Here is a 17,528-nt window from a genome sequence, read left to right as displayed (position 1 = left end):
AAAAAAGAAAAATAGTATTTCTTAAAGTCATTACTTTGTATTAACTCAACTGGAATATTAAAAGTTAAAATAAATGGGGATACTTGGAGACCAAAAATGATGAAAAAAATCAAATGGAAAAATATAAATAAGAAAATGTAAGAGTATTTCTTTTTATTGAATTGAATCCATTAAAATGACAAATCTTTTGTCATTTGGAAAATGACAAAGCTTCAGAAAAATTTAAAAAAAATAAACTACCTCTTTTCAACGTCCTTATTTTTCAAAGGAAGATGTCTCAGAATAACAAAAGAATATTAGACATGAATGTAGTCTTGGGTTTATTTTCCTTCCCATCATTTATTTACAAGCCATGTGACATTGGGACCGTTAAAAATAAATTCTCAAGAGTCTCTCTTTCTTCTATGTAAAATCCCAATGGCACAAAAACATCCAGATTCACACTAAGCCCCCAAGAAATATCAGTCATAATTTGTTTTAACTGATTAAGCTGAAAATAAATTTCTGGACCTCTCATTAAATGCCAATAATATTAAGGAATAAATAATCTTTTCCAACTCTAAAATGTCCAACCATGTTCTTATCTATGTAGTCAAAGATAACTAGGAATTTCTCCCCCACTTTCTTTAGCAAAGAAGCACCCCCCCCATCCCAAATTAGAAACACAATTTTCACCATGACAAAATTAAAATGGAATTCACCCTTAAAATTTTTATTGGAGATCACAATAAATGATTAGGCTGACGATCTGGTTTTTACCAAGGACAGAAGAATTTCATGAGTGTGAGTTTCACAACTGAAAAGTATATTGTCAACCTTAAAGTAGCTCTATTTGCTGTACAAAGGCAAGGACAAGAAAGATCAGTATAATCTAACTTGGTAGGGTTTTTCAACTTTGGAAATATTTAAACACAGATTACTTAATTTATCCTCTTGTTATTGTTTTTACTTGGTTATTTTTATATTTTTGGTTTTTTGTTTGTTTGTTTGTTTTTGAGAGAGTTAGACCTGGCCATGATCAGGACTTACTCCTGGCTCTGTGCTTAGGAATAACTCCTGGTAACACTCAGGGGACCAAATGCTATGTCGGGATCAAACCCAGGATCAAACTTGGCTATGTGCAATGTAAGCACCCTATCCACTATGATATTGCTTTTGCCTTTCTTTATTCATACTTAAACTTAATGGCCAACAATCTAAGGAGCACTGGGTAGAAAAATAACTACCAAATGCTGCTGGTAAATAGATTCATGACTATGCTGAATATTTCCATTCTTAAAACTCTTGGCAGTCACCAGTGCTTCACACATGATATCAATCAGAAGACACAGTACATAGTCTCACAGAATGCAGGCTGGCAAAAAAACAAAGATGAGCCCAAAATTAGTAAATGTGGCCTGGCAAGAGGTCCTGACTTGAATATATTTTATAACTTTAATATACATCAGAGGACATAACAGCAATAGTTTCACAAACAATGAACACACAAAAAAGTCTTGGAAAGGCTTCAACAAAACAGAGAGATATATTGCTACTTCAAGCATCATCAAGGGAGCATTGATTATTTCTTTTTATTTAGAGGAACATAAAACTATCCATGACCTAACATAAAAACTGAATATTTTCATTACCAAACTTAACAGAGATGCAATTCAGTTTCAACAAATTCCACAACTCAGAATATCTGTAAGATCTAGAAATGAAAGTTGGTAAATAATACATCTTATCCAGTAAGGATCAAAGAGTGACTGAACTCATCCTCTAGACAAAAAGAGAGATAAAAAAATAAGGGATAAGGAAATAAATATTACTTAGATAAAATTAAGTTAAATTGTTATTATTGCTTTATGATTTATTAATAGCCATTTATTACAAAAAAGATTTAAATGAGCTAACATCAACTTGTTGCACATACAACATATACTGAATTATTTTATTTACAATATTTCATCTGAAGTTTATTAAAAGTGAATTTTGATAAAAGGAAAGTATTATGTGGGGGCCAAGGGAAAGTACAGTGAGTAGGGTACTTGGAGTCCCCTGACCCCTGCCAGCAATGAACCTTAAGCACAGAGCCAAGAGTAAGCCTCCAAGCACTGGCAGAATGCTCAAAAAACATATATATTAAAATATTATTAAATATAAATTAAAATATTGTTGCCTGAGTACTGTCAAGAGTGCTCTCTGAACACAAAGCCAGGAGAAATCCGTAAACACAGCTTGCATGGCCAAAAGCAAACAAATATTAATTAACTAAAATAAAAGGCTAAACACGTGCCTCAGTTCCTTTAGAAATCAACAGAATCTGAAAAAAAAATAACTGCTATAGGCTAATTCATTTCTCCCCTTTTTTTTTCGCTTTTTTTTTGGGGGGGGTCACACCCAGAGATGCACAGAGGTTATTCCTGGCTCATGCCCTCAGGAATTAATCCTGGTGGTGCTAGGGGGACCATATGGGATACTGGGAATTGAACCCGGGTTGGCCGCATGCAAGGCAAACACCCTACCCGCATGCAAGGCAAACACCCTACCCGCTGTGCTATCGCTTGAGTCCCTCAAATCGTTTTTGACTGTTTTGATTTTTGGACAATACCACTAGTGTTTAGGGCTTACTCCGGGCTCTGTGCTCATGGATTACTCCTGGCAGGGCTCAAAGAAATCCTGTGTTGCTGGGAATCGAACAGATCAGCTGTGTGCAAGGCAAAAGCCTTATCTGCTGTATTATCTCTCTGAACCCTCCCCTGAAAAATTACTGAAATCCTAAATCCCAGGGAGATGAAATAAAGACAAAGGTTTTTGGAAGATACTGGGTCTGAAGTTAGAGCCTTTGTGACTGGGATTGGTGGCCAGAGAAGAGCTCGCCTGCCTCTACTACATGAGATTCCAGTGAGAAGACAGTTGTCACTGAGGAAGATGATCATAAGTGAACCAGAACGTGGACATCACCAGGCAGACTGGACTTTCCAAACCAGAATTATGAGAAAAAAATACTGCTGTTTCTATGCTAGACAGATGATATGTTTTTTAATAGCAGTCTGAGTAGATATATAATGGGCTCAATGTTTGTTTTTCTCCTAATACTGGGGCTCCAACCATGAACTTCACATATTTAAGACAAGACAATCGCTCAATTATTAAGTCACATTGTTAAGTTACAGAAAAAGATCTGGGGCTGAATCTTCAACAATAGCAAATGGTCTCCCTTAAGTACATAAAGTATATTTTTAAAAATACTAATAGAAGGGTTTGAGAGATAATACAGTAGATAAGGTGTTTGCCTTGCCGTGGCACAACCGGATTCAATCCCGGCATTCCATGTGGTCCCCCGAGCACCACTAGGAGTAATTCCTGAGTGAAAATCCTGGAGTAACCCCTGAGTTTCATATGATGTGACCCAAATTGCCAAAAAAAAAAAAAATCAAAATATCTCCACAATAACAAGAGGGGAAGCATTTGAAGGAAGAAGTTACCATCATCAATTGAGTGCTTGAGAAAAGTTTTTGATAAAAACAGAATCTCCTGACTCTGACTTTGAAGAGCACATATGTAGGCAGATACTATGCTATGTATGATCTATGTTAATTTCATTTCATTCTTTTTTGACAAAATTGGCTTGAAAAGATTTAGCAAATTAGTCAAAGAACACATAAGAAATAACTGGTATGTATAAGACACAACCTCATGAATGCCTAAAACAATGTTTTCTACCTTATAAGGCAATATTTTCCATATCTTAATAGTAATATCCAGTTAATAATGATCTCTTAGAGAAACAGAATGAGAAAAATCAGTGACATACTCAGTATTTCTTAAGAGCTAATATTATCTTAAGGACTACAGGGCTTATGCGTAGAGGACACAAAGGAATTATAAACACAATAAATCAAAATTACAATTTGTCAGGGGGGAAAACTTAATTTCTGAAACAAATTGATTTGTTTGAAAAAATAATGAAAAAGAAGGATTCCCAAACAGTACCAGTAGATATTCAAAGGTGAAAATATAGATTCTTTCTTCCTTCAAAGCATATGTTAAAAACTTATTTTTAAGTAAGACTTAATATTTGTTATGGAAAATGACTATAATTATTAAAGTGACATTTGAAAGATATTAAAGCAAGTGCTTATCCAGAAGAACTTGTCTATTCTAATACCAAAATATCAAACCTTCTCTAAGGTCCATTTTCCTCTAAAAAATGGCTGTAAAGACCCTATATTGCAAAGCCGATAACATAATTAAAAAATGCTTACAGCAGGGATATGAGTATATAAATATTCGGTACAGTCATTCTTTATATTTATCATAATTCATTATCATCATATAAACTGTAATCAGTCATAAGCTAATTTTATTTAGTCTCATTCATTAAAAACCTACAGTGGTACGTAGGTATTTTCACTGTCAAAAATTTTAGTTATAAAAAAAATAAAAAATATGAAACCCAAGCACAAAAATTTGTAAGTCTATAACTGTACCTCATGGTGTTTCACTAATAAAAATTTAAAAATAAATAAATAAAATAGGTAAACAACTGAAAAGAAATTTAGTTATATACCACATGTCTCTAAGAGAGTGAAGATCACCTCTGCTATACTGTCATTTTGGAAGTGCTTTAAAGTCCAGAAAATGATTTGAAGTCTCAGCTCTAACAATGATCTACCCTCCCCAATATGATATCTACAAAATACTAGAACTGCAGGCTCACATTATCTTTCCTGACTATGAAACAGTCTCTAGCCCATACCAGTTTCCTTACCTCATCTACTTCTTAAGTTCTACAATTACAAAACTAAAGACAAATATGCTCATTTCTAGGCGCATAACTTTTCCTTCAATACTAACAAAATGAATAACAAACACTAAGGGTCTCCTCCTTCTTTAACCCCAGAGCCAGATATTTAAAAATTCCACACTAGAAAGAAATTGTAAACAGGCTAGAGAACTAGTACAGCAGGTCAGATGCTTGCCTTGCACACACCTGAGCTGGGTTTTACCCCTGGCACCCTCTGTGGTCCCTTGAGTACCACAAGGAGTGACACTGAGCACAGAGACAAGGATTAAGTCCTGAGCATTGCTGGGAGTAGACTCAAAGCCAAAATAAATAAATAAACCCAAAGATTTTGTAAAGTAAAAGGTCTTGATTCATATTTCCAAACATACATCTCCAGGGATGACTATTCAAACTTTCAGCGAAACATCCAATTTTATAAACTATTATGAGAATTTAAATGAATTTCACATAACTAAATAAAACCTAGCAAAGTATTTTCTTCAGAATGATCTCAAACAATTCAAGAAGTCCTACCTCAGCTTGGCAGAGTGCGTGAAGACCTTGTAACACCAAGGCTGCCGGAGTAGCCTGGTCAGGTTTGGTGCATTCATTCAGGACCTGAGATATTGCTGCCAGCATATCGGCCCCATGCTGATATGGCCTACAAAAAATCAACAGCTTAGTAAAACAGATCAGAGCCAAACAAAAACATTACCATCCCTGGGTCAGTCTGCCTGAATAAAAAGACGAGTATTTTTCCTTATCTACCATGCACCTATTAAATAATAACAAATACAATATGTTTTTTCACCACTTTAATCTTTTCTGCCATAATTTGATGGTCATTTTATATGAAAAAAGTTAACCAAAAGAAAGTATTTGTGAACACACTTTATTATCACTAAATCCTACTGCCTGAATTTACACAAACCTAAATCTGTAATAGTGGTGAAAAGAATTTGCATGCCTTATTGAGATTATTAAAGAGAAGCTACTCATGCCAGTGGATAAACATCACTGTTTATTATGATAAACACAGTATTATGGGGACCAGATAGGATTACAAGAGCACGAATGTGGGATCATAAGATGATTTACATTATGCTGACACTTAGATACTTACACCTATCCCAATAATTAGAACTATGAAGAGAATAAAAATAAAATTAATACAATTAATACTGACTAAGCACCTATCTCATGACAGGCACTGTGCTGGGTTCACTCACTCGTCTCGTTTCCTTTCCTCCTCTCTACTCCAGGTATATAAAAAGGCTTTTTAACTTCATCAGGATATAACCTGCCTAGTGGTACGATACTTTTCCTGGTTAATAAAATCAGTAACTGAAATTATCTGAGTAGATTCTATTGCTTTGTTGTGTGGAAAATGGAAATCGTTTTTCAAAAGTAAAATACTTAACAAATCTTGAGGTGGCAATGAACACTGGATAAGTTATCAGTTTACTCTAATTTGCCTTCCAGAGTCTCGAGTTTCAATATCTAAGATTTAAATGCCAGCAAATAAACTTTCATCTCTAAAACTCTTTTTTATGCCAGACTTCAAGACAATGCAGACTCCTGGGTCTTGGCTACTATGTTTAATTTTCAGGCCAGTGCTTCCCAAACTGGGAACCAGAACTATCCAGGGGTGGGGAGGGTGGTGCTTGCCTCAAGTGCAGAGGGTGAAGGTGGGAGGGGTGGTAACACACTATTTATTCACTTAAAGAAGGCAGATTTCTAGAAGGAAATACTGAGTGATTTGGTCATTTTGTTTTGTTTTTCCTGAAAATGGGGTGGTAGGAAAGTAAGTTTGGGAAAGATTCATTTTTTTGTTTTAATTACTGAACATTACCTAGTTGGTTTCTTTCTACATATTTAAGTTGGTTTTTATTTCTCAACTGTTTTTCAATTTATCAATTTGTTTTCAACAATGTCCTCATCATCGTTTTCTACTTGCAATGCTACTTCATTGTCCCCACCATCAAAATGACAATAACCCTCCACCACTGTCCCAATGTTCCTGTTCTTTCCCTCACCTCTCCTTTGGGGCAGCAGTTGCCTGTTCTGTTGGTCTGCTTCCAATGGGGACAGTCTAATTAATCCCCCTCCTTGATTCTTTATACACCACACATGAGCAAGATCATTCTCTATTGGAACAAACCTGTTTTAGACTAAAGGCACTTTTGTGTTGCCAAAAGGTGGAGAGGAAAAAAATGGCAGAACTGTGGAAGCTTATAAACTTACTGCATGCTATCATAAAACGTCACAAATGCTTAGCAGAATATGGAACAAAGTATGGGAGGAAGAAATCCGGATTATTCTGAAAGTGTTTCATAATGGTTTATAGAGTAGGTGGTTTGGTATAATAAAATTGCACTTTTCATTAGAAAATAGAAATCATGTATCTTTTTATGGGTGTGTGGGTAGGATTGGGGGCTACTTGTGGTGGTTACTCAAGGCTTACTCCTGGCTCTGTGTTCAGGGATCAATCCTTCAGACAGTTCCATGGATCAAACGTGGACCAGCCACATGAAAGACAAGTGCCTTAACCTCTGTACTATCTCACCAGCCCCTAGAAATCAAATATCTTTTGTCAGCACCTGGACCAACCCATTCCTGGCAAAGCTTCAAGAAATGCCATTCCCAGTGTCATATGAGACAAAAGTGAGATGCTGCTGCCAAGAATTCTGTAGTGCAGTGACTCAGATACAATCTGAAGCTGCAGGATTATAACACACTTCAAATTGATCTAATCAATGTCTTCCCTAAATAAATTTACCTTACCCAAGAAAGGGTAAGGTTCTTTAAATTTATTTTTTAAAAAAAAAAGGAAAAAAACAAGGAAAAGCTTTGTTTATTGTTATCCCAATCTTTTTTCCTCCTGCTTATTTATTAATCTATAATCTAAAATAGCACTGAGCAATCATTTCCCTAGTATCTTTATGTCCGCCTAAACTCCAAAGCATACAAAGGAATTGAAGATCATTCCCTTCCTTTAAAATATTACGTAATTATTCATTCCATACAATGATTCACAAGTAAAACTTCCCATATTAATACTCCTTACAACATAAGAAATAATACAGGGGAAAAGTAAGTACATGAGTTTGACTACAATACACTACTTAGGTTTCAGGGACTTATATAAAGATAAAAAAATCATATGTTTTACTTTAATAATTAATAAGCAGAAAAGGATATAAGTATACTCAATATAAGCCAAGATCTGAAATGAAAAATAAGACTTGATTCTTAAACTCACTGCCCAATATTATATTTTTAACATCGGGAAACAAACAAGTTGAAAACTAATTTATTCTTACTCAAATATCTGTTCCGCTTACCTTTCCTAGCTTCCTACTTGAGGGGGGAAAAGAGTTAAATGCAAATAAAAATATTATAATATCTATTCCTTCAGCTGCCCAGACCTTACCTTTGCTTACATATGTCTCTGATGGATGCTGCTTTGGCGATCAGTTTCTCCCACTGGACCTCCTTGCCCACAGACAGAGAAGGCATATCAGACATGGCCATGAAACGTTGCAGTTCAGGATAGACACGATCCTAAGAAGGCAATTTCACACAAAAAAAGGTAATTTCCTAACTTGAATTTCTAATCATGAGGGTTTTTTAATGCACCATTTTCACCTCCAAATCTCACATTTGCATTGCAAATTATAATGCATTTCTTCTAATCAAGCAGAGAAGAATACTGTTGTGATTGCTGAGGATTTTCTTACAGACCAATGTCTGTTCATTCCATAAAACAAGAAAAAAGGAGCTAAATCTCACCCTAATTGCAAAGGCTGTCATCACTCATAATAATATTTTTATTACTTTTTCACACAAATGGAAAAATGCATTTCAAAATTTTTCTTGTCTCAATTTCTCAGAAACTTAATCACAACTGATCAAAAGCACCATACTAAGTCAAAATGTCTCAGTTCAATCATTGATGCTACTCACTAGTGCCACTCTATCAAAGCACATCCTACAAAGTGGCTGTAAGAAAAAATTGGCTTACTTCAGTGAAAGAAACATGTTCGATAGGAAATCCAGTGCTTACCTGCTTTTCCCACAGAGAAGTTAATAAACGCAAAGAGACTGCTCGTAGTTGTGGAGTGGTTCCGAGAAGCTGAATTACTCGTAGAATTTGCCCTACACATACCTAGAAAATATTAAAGAAATTTAACTTTATAAGTGACTAATTCTACAGTTAGCAAAAGCATTTTGAAACCCCTTATAAAGTTTGAAATGGAGGCTTACTGAAATACCATTGTTTTATCAAATGTTAGAGAAAGCTTTGGAAAAAAGATGACTAACAACTGTGGGGGAGGAATTTGTGGCAATGGTCAGTGGTAGATCATGGCTATTAAGTAACTTCATTATAACAAACATTTGTCCCAAAAGAGAAACAGAAAGCAAGAAAATTAAGTACTCACATAATACCAAAAATATCTAACCCATTAAAATGCATCACTTTCTCTCTTTTTGTATCAGGTAAGTCAGATAACAAACAAACCTTGTGAACACCAAGAGTAGGTAAAGTATACAAGATATCATTATAGAACACAGGTTCCAGAGGTCTTCCCAATTTGAACATGAAAACTGGAATCAGATTTGGCACCTGAAATAAAGTTGAATAAATATTATGCCTTGATCCAGAATAAACACATATAGCAATAATTTCTTTTCTGTCAAATATATATGAAAAGAAAGGACCAGCCATTTGTTATTAATGGTAACTTTAGATTTCTATAATTTTCTGCCGAATATATATTGAAAGATTTTTGTTTATGTATCTTATGAAATTAAGTCTCAGCAGCACAACAGCAGTTTAGATATATCATAAAAAAATCCTCCCCAAAATTTTATTAATTACATAAGCAATTAACATATGTATATTAAATAACTCCATATTTTATTCAATTATGTTCTTCTAATAGAATTAAAATCAGTTGTACTATGGGGTATGAGAAACATATTTAATAAATTTCTATCCAGCTGGCTGTGTTCAGGGTTTAACCTGTTCTATATTCAGGGATCACTCCTGGGGTGCTTAGCAAACTGTACCTAGTCTAAACAAGATTCAGTCCTCAGAACCATATAAGGTCCCCTGGATACTGAGACAGACTTGTGTGACCCAAAATGCCCCCCAAATTTCTTTCTGCTCTAGCAATTCTAATTCAGGAAATCTACACAAGAAGACTTATGATCAAAGAAAAACTTGTGCATGAAGATTCATAAAAGCATAATTCATAATAGCCAGGTTAAATAATACAAATGTGTATCAACTAGTAGCACTGTAGCACTGTCCTCCCATTGGTCATCAATTTGCTTGAGCAGGCACTAGTAATGTCTCACAACAAATTGTGAGACTTGTAACCATGCTTGGCATATCAAATACGTCACGGGTAACTTGCCAGGCTTTGCCATGAGGGCAGGATACTCTGGGTAGCTTGCTGGGCTCTCTAAGAGGGGTGGAGGAATCTAATGCAGGTTGGCCGCGTGCAAGGCAAACACCCTACCTGCTGTGCTATCCCTCCAGCCCGTATCAACCAGTAGATGAAAAAAATAAAATGAAGTATTATCATATAATAGAATATTATTTGATCATAAAAAAGAAAAATCAATATAGATAAAACTTGGAAAACACTATGACTAGTGAAAAAGTCATTACAAAAAAACACATTTAATCAAATGTCTAATATAGGCAATCTATTTAGATAGACAGTAACTGTATACATTCAAGAGCTAAGAGTAGAAAATATGATAGGGAATAAATTACTAATGGGTACTAGATTTCTTTAGGGGGTGCCAAAAATGTTCTCAAATTGTAAAGAGATTTAAACAAATCTGAACACACTAAATTGAGTCACTGAATTGCATGATTTAATGCATGAATCAGATAAAATGTAAAATATACTCAGTAATATTTTATAACTCAATTCAGAACAATCAAGGAAATACCTACTCTGACAAAGATCTTGATTTTATGGCACTAAATGTAATGCCCAAAAAGTTAGTTTTTAAATTTCCTCTACCTGTTATAATGCTTGAAAGCATGATCTACCAAGGAGACGTCTACTTTTATCCAATTTTAAGAGAAAAAGAAATATTAATAATCCTATCAACAAAATGTGGCAGTTAAATATTAATACATCAATAAGCTTAACTACAGTATACATATGAACAATAAAGACAAATTAGCAAAGGCCACACACGGATATTTTTATGTTTATTTTTAACAAGTTCCAGGGCTCTAATGGAATTGAGGTTCTATCACCTTGAACAAATAAAAGGAGAAAATTTTTAAATTGGTTTCTTACCCCCTCATTTTAATTAAAAATAAAAGGTTATCTTAGGTTGCACAAGAGGGATCTCAATTACCCTTCTGGGGAGATTTCTACCAAGACAGGTTCTTAGTTTGGAAAAGGGTAACAAGTACATTTAGACACATCTTATAAAAGACTATTTAGTTACAAGATTAAAAAGAAAAAGTTTAATTATGTTGTCAGGAAATAAGATTTATGTCTACAGTTCCTTTCTGAATCTTAGCTCTAAAGAAGTATGTATGGGTATGTATTTTTTTCCCTTCTGGTGAGTTAATATATAAATAAAAACTTTTAGAGTAAATACAGTTTGTGAGACCATTATAGACCAAATTAAATGTTCAAGTCAACAAAGGAAATCAAAATTGATGCTATTTCATTAAGAAAGTACAAATTTGAAAAAAAAATACAAAACGGAAAACATAACTATTGATTACATATGTATTTTTTATGTGATGGGATGTTTTATGAGATGTTTTCTTAATAAAATTACAATAATATTAAATACATGTGTATATTTCAAAGATTAACAGCTGTTAATTCATCAGCTTTTGAAACTTCGACTCTGAAATAAATTAGTGCCCTATTTTTACCTTAAATTTAAAATAAACAGGTAAGTGCTCTAGAGTTCACTGCATTTCTGGTCTTAAAACCAAACTCAATATTTTATCTTCTTTCCTTTAGAACTCAAGTCAACTTTCAATGATGGCTTTATTAAAAGAGCACTTGTGAAATCCTCAACATATTTCTCAGAAGAAATTGTACAGACCATAAGGAGATGAAGAAGGAAATATTGAAAAATGACACAACCCAACAAAAGACATCTAGAAAAATTTTCCTTCAAAACTTAAGGAAAAATTAACAAAAGCATATGCAAACCATACATATAAGAAAATATCAATATGGTAAATATATACAATGAACCCCTACAATTCAACAAAAATTAAACCAGCACAACTGAAAAATGAACAAAAGACTTAGTAGGTAATTTCCAATAAAACAGTCACAGGTATATGAAAAGATAATCAATATGGCTAAATATCAGGAAAATCAAAATTACAGTGAAGTAGTCCTCAGTCTGTTAAAATGACCACTGTCAAAAAGATTACCATTATCAACACTTCACCAAAATAATAAGTGATAGTGAAGATGTGGGGAAATCAGAACCCTCATACAATGTAGGTGGGACTATTGTGCACCACTATACAAATTAATATGAGTAACACATAAGGTATCGATTCCATTGCTAAGACAGAATTCAAGATTTACCCATGTGAGACATAGAGTTTGATCCCCTGCACTGCATTTTTTAACTGTTTTAAGGTGCTAGAGGCATTTGCCTTGCATGCAGCTGACCTGGGTTCGAACCCCATATTCCATATGATCCTCTAAGTCTGCTAGGAGTGATCCCTGAGCAGAGAGTCAGGAGAAAGTCCAAAGAGGGTGTGGTCCCAAAACAAAACAAAAATTTAAATCATGACGATGAATAGACAGTTGCATTCCATGAGATTAAGGGACGTGCTTGGCACATACCTGACCGGGGTTCAATTCCCGGCACTGTATATGGACCCCAAGCCTGGCAGGAATAATCCCTAAAGTCAGAGCCAAGAGAAAACCCTGAGCACTGCCAGGTGTGGCCCAAAATCAAAAATAGAAATCCTGTCCAATGCTTCAATCCAGATGAACCTTGAAGACATCAACCTGTGTGAAAAGCAGTCATGGCTGGAGAAGTGTGGGATCTGAAGATACACCTGCCAATGCTCGGGGAGGCAACAGTGGATTTCACGGCTAAACCTGGCTAGACATATGCTCCGATACTTTGAACTATCTCTTCCACTCTTAATTTTCTTTTATTACCAAGAAGTAGAAAGCTCAATAGTTCCAGATGTGTCAAATCATAACCAATCAGTTGATGGTAAACAATAAAATGTAATTGAAGACCATTTACACAGGTCAACTTTTAGTACACTAGCATATACTTTCAATAATCACCTTTTCTACATGATTTTATAAAGCCTTAAAAGATTTTTGATTAAGGTGCACAAAAACATTTGCCATGTGGAAAACTGTTAACACTGAAATGTAATGTTAGCTCCAGAAGAAATAAATTTTTTCCTATTAATATGAAAATTGTGTATGATTCTTTTGTCTCTTTGCAGAAGTGGGGAAGGTAATTTCCAGCAGTGCTCAGGGCTTACTTCTGGTTCTGTACTCAGAGATCACTTCAGGTGGTGCTCAGGGGACCAGATGGAGTGCCAGGGATTGAACTTGGCCAGCCACATGCAAGGCAAGTAACCTACCCACTGTACTATCTGTCTGGCCCCCTATTTTGTTTCTTTTTATTGTATTTTTATTCCTGTTGATAGAGCACCATTATTCCTTTCTAAAATTAGATTTTAATATATTCTCAATGTGGCATTTTTATGTATAACTTCTCAAATTAGTCCCCCATATCCTCTATATTTAGTTTTTCTAAGAATTTCAACTCTTGGAGCTCTAACTAGATAGCTATATCCTAGTTAAAAAGATTTGTGCCATCAGAGAATTCCTTTCACTGCTCCCCCTTCCAAATAGGCCCCACTTCAAACAGATCCCCAAATGTTACTCTATTTTCTGCCTGTACAAATAAGATGAGTTAGATAAATATCCTGGGCTTCAATTATGACAACAGTAAATTTTATGAAAAAGAACACCGACTTTGCATTAAAAGAAAATCTAGTGAGGAGTCAGAAAATGGCTCAGTGACTAAAACACCTGCCTTTCATGTGTGAGGCCAACAGCACGACCCCCGGGTGCTCACGCACTGAGCTCAAAATCGTGGCACTTTCCTGTCTGACCAGTCCTCAGCAGAAGCCATTTCTGGCTGTACCACAGCCAGCTGTGTATGGACTGCGACAACTAAGAGCTGTGACCCACAGCAGGCATTGCAGCTCAAAGATGGACAAGCACTGCAGCCAGGAGAGCAGCACCCAGTGGCCACAAGTCATGACAGAGAACTACCAGACTGTTACAGTTTCTCCATAAGAATATATGCATAAGTGGGGCTGGAGCAATAGCACAGCGGGTAGGACATTTGCTTTGCACATGGCCGACCCAGGTTTGATTCCCAGCATCCCATATGGTCCCCCGAGCACTGCCAGGAGTAATTCCTGAGTGCAGAGCCAGATGCATTCCCTGTGCATCGCCAAGTGTCACCCAAAAAGCCAAAAAAAAAAAAAAAGAATACATGCACAACAGCCAGAAAGCACAGCAGATAAGACATTTGCCTTACATGAAAACTGACCCCAGTTCGATCCCTGCACCTCATATAGTCCACTGAGTAACACCAGGAGTAATCTCTGAGCACAGAACTAAGTAAGCCCTAGGTACCGCCAAGTGTGGTCCATGAACAAAAGACAAGAATATATGAATAAAGACAAAAAGTGAGGAGCCAAGAGATAATTCCATGCAAGCACAGAGCCCAGATCTCCAACACAACATGGTGCTCTTAGCATGACCAGGAGCAAACCCTGGGCACAGAGGCACTGCTGGGAACAGTAAACGGGAAAAATCAATCTCATTTTTAAAATTACACAATACTGAAATGCTGCCATACTATGTTTATCTTATCTAATTTTTTGTTCAATTTTCCTTTGAAAAAATTGAGGTAAAAATTGAGGTTTACTAGAGTGTCAATGTTTATGGTTCAGAGTACAATGTTTCCATACGAGCCCCCATCAGAGCACCGATATCTTTCCACACCATCCACCGAATCCTCTCCAGCCACTCCTTTCTCCTCCCAGCCCCTGGAAACCTCAGTTGTCATCAGAATCCAAGGCTTTGTATTCACTGAACACTGTCTATTCTCTTGATTTGTTTCATTAAATACCACATAATATTGAGATCAGCAGTGTTTGTCTTTTTCATCTAACACATTTCATTTAACACGACCTCCTCTAAATCCACCTGTGTTATAGGGAATCATGCTGTGTCCACATTGTGGTTTTTCTCATAGCTGAGTAGCACTCTGTTCTGTAAATATTCCACACTTCTTTGCCACTGAACTGTCATTGGGTAGTTGGGTTATTTCCAGATCTCAGAAATTGGAGATAGCACTGCAATGATCATACATATGCACAACTTAGTGTTTCTTTGTGTTCTATGGGGAGATACACAAAGATGGAATGTTGAGATCAAATGGTAATTCTATTATTAATTGTTGGGGAGTTTCCAAGTGGAACTCAGGAGGTAATTTAATATCATCAATGATAGGATTTCTTGCATACAACATCCCAAACATCCCAACACCACACCACCAACCACCAGAAACTCTTGATCAACTGGGCTCATGGTTTAATACAAAGGCCCAATAATGTTGTGCCGTTTGGATTCTGCATTGCAAGGATACCTCAGCCATTGTGGCAATGCTGGGGCCTCCAATGCTATGCCCTGTATTGCTCAGGGACCATGGGATTCTGGGAATCAAGGCTGAATACGGTGCATACTAGTATGCACATTAACCACTGTCTTTATCTCTAGCTCCTATTTTTTACTTTTTCGGAAAACTCCCCATACTGTAATTTTTTACACTGAGATAACATGACCTTCATTTATATTCTGTTCTATACTTGCAATACTATTTCACTGTCTCTACCACCAGTGTCAAAAACTCTCCATTCTCCCAACAGTCCTCCCCCCTCCCCACCCACTTTGCAGGCTCAGTTCCCTCTTCTGTGAGCAATAGCTCAGAAATTGCTTTCAAGGAGGACTGCCTGATCCCTTATATCTTTATATCCCACAGATGAGTGAAAATATCTGGTATTTGTCATTAACCTTTTGACTTACTTCATTTAGCATGATACCCTCCAATACCATATAAGTGGCAGCAAACAGTATGACTTCATTTATCCTCATAGTTGGGTAGTATTACAACATGTAGACTCACAAACTCATTATCCATCCGTCTGGGACCTGAGTTGTCTCCAAACTTTGGTTATTGTGAGTAATGTTAAATATAGGTCAATACCACAATATTTTAGGGGAAAACCCAACAGTTCTTAGCAGGTCAAGAGACCAGTGATGCTGGACCTATCACTGTAAGCCTGATAGCTAGGTACTCACAATTTTTTTTCAAAGATGAGAATTTTTTTTTTAAAGAATAATGGGCTATTTTTTAAGGGTCAGAGGAGTCATTTATAAGGTCTTTTAAACAACTTCATTTTCAGATAATGGAACTGAGGCCAACAAAGTTATTTGGTAGTAGAATGAGGATATGAATCCCTGTCTCCATTCTATCCTGGCAGAGTATAAACAATAAAAGACTTTAGGCTCTTGACAGCAAGATCAAGAGCTACCACACATCTTCTTCTTAAAATTTAACAAAACACATAGCAAAGTGAGAGGAAAGACAGTAGCCTACATCTCCCCGGAAACTAATTATTTAAATAGCAGAGTATGGGAACAGTATGACAGTAAAGTTGGAACTGAGAGTGGTGGACAAGAATTCTGTGCTAAAAGTAGGTAAAGGGGTATTCCTAATAAGCTCTAAGTATCTGATTTGAAAACCAGAATGCCCAAAAGGGAGGGGGTGAAAGAGAGAGAAGGAGAGAGACAGACAGACAGAGACAGAGACAGAGAGAAGCTCCTGCCATAGAAGCTGGCTGGGAGGAGGGTGGGGGGTGATGGGAGGAAATGGGGAACACTGGTGCTGGGGAATGTACATGTTGGAGGGATGAGCATTGGAACTGTATGACTGAAAACCAATCATGAACAGTTTTGTAAGGTTCTATCTCTCAGTGATTCAATAAAAAAAATTGTTTAAAGGTAAAAAAAATTTAACTCTAGATTCTATGAATAATAACCATGTTGACAACACTATGTGAGGTTACACAGAAAATAGCCTACTCTTTCAGACAGTGCTATAGTGAAAATCATGAGTAGTGTTACCTACTCATAACTTGGGATAAATAAAAGTGTTATTATTTATCTTGGTCATTTTGACAAAAGAATATATCATTAACATTTGTATTTATACCTCTTAAAAATGAGACAGCTCAAACACTGCTGTGTCATATACTAATAAGTTAACATAAATATAAATGTCAGTAAAAAATTCAAAAAATGGTCACCCACTGGAGTAAGAGGCAAAAACCCAAAGCATTATCTGGTTCTGATTTTACTTAGCTTTTCAGATTTATATGCTATACAAAAACTAAACAGAACAACTAAAGTACATTCTTAGTTCAATTTTATTCATCTTCTTAGATTAGATAAATGCTGAACAGTGCTTGCATAAGAGTTTGTCCTGTGGAAAAAAAATGGAAGTAAATTCTCTGTTCACAAGTGTATTTCCTACTTATAGAACACTCGTAAAGATAACTGTAGGTGTTGAGTGACAAATGCAAAGATAAAATAAGAATTTTTACATAGCAAAGAGAATATTTGAA

General features: G+C 35.8%; 1 protein-coding gene across 1 annotated transcript in view; it reads right to left on the bottom strand.

Moving 5' to 3' along the window:
- Positions 1-17,528, bottom strand: part of FOCAD (focadhesin) — a 339,599-nt gene that overhangs the window by 168,998 nt on the left and 153,073 nt on the right. Inside the window, exons 12-15 of the mRNA XM_056117152.1 lie at positions 9,294-9,398; positions 8,838-8,939; positions 8,205-8,335; positions 5,306-5,432 (exon numbers count right to left, since the gene is read on the bottom strand). Of these exons, the coding sequence (XP_055973127.1) occupies positions 5,306-5,432; positions 8,205-8,335; positions 8,838-8,939; positions 9,294-9,398 (465 nt within the window). The remainder of the gene's footprint in view (positions 1-5,305; positions 5,433-8,204; positions 8,336-8,837; positions 8,940-9,293; positions 9,399-17,528) is intronic.

Source organism: Sorex fumeus, unplaced genomic scaffold, assembly GCF_029834395.1.
Source record: "Sorex fumeus unplaced genomic scaffold, SorFum_2.1 ptg000034l, whole genome shotgun sequence".
Taxonomy (NCBI): domain Eukaryota; kingdom Metazoa; phylum Chordata; class Mammalia; order Eulipotyphla; family Soricidae; genus Sorex; species Sorex fumeus.
This window is presented reverse-complemented; position numbering and strand designations above follow the sequence as displayed.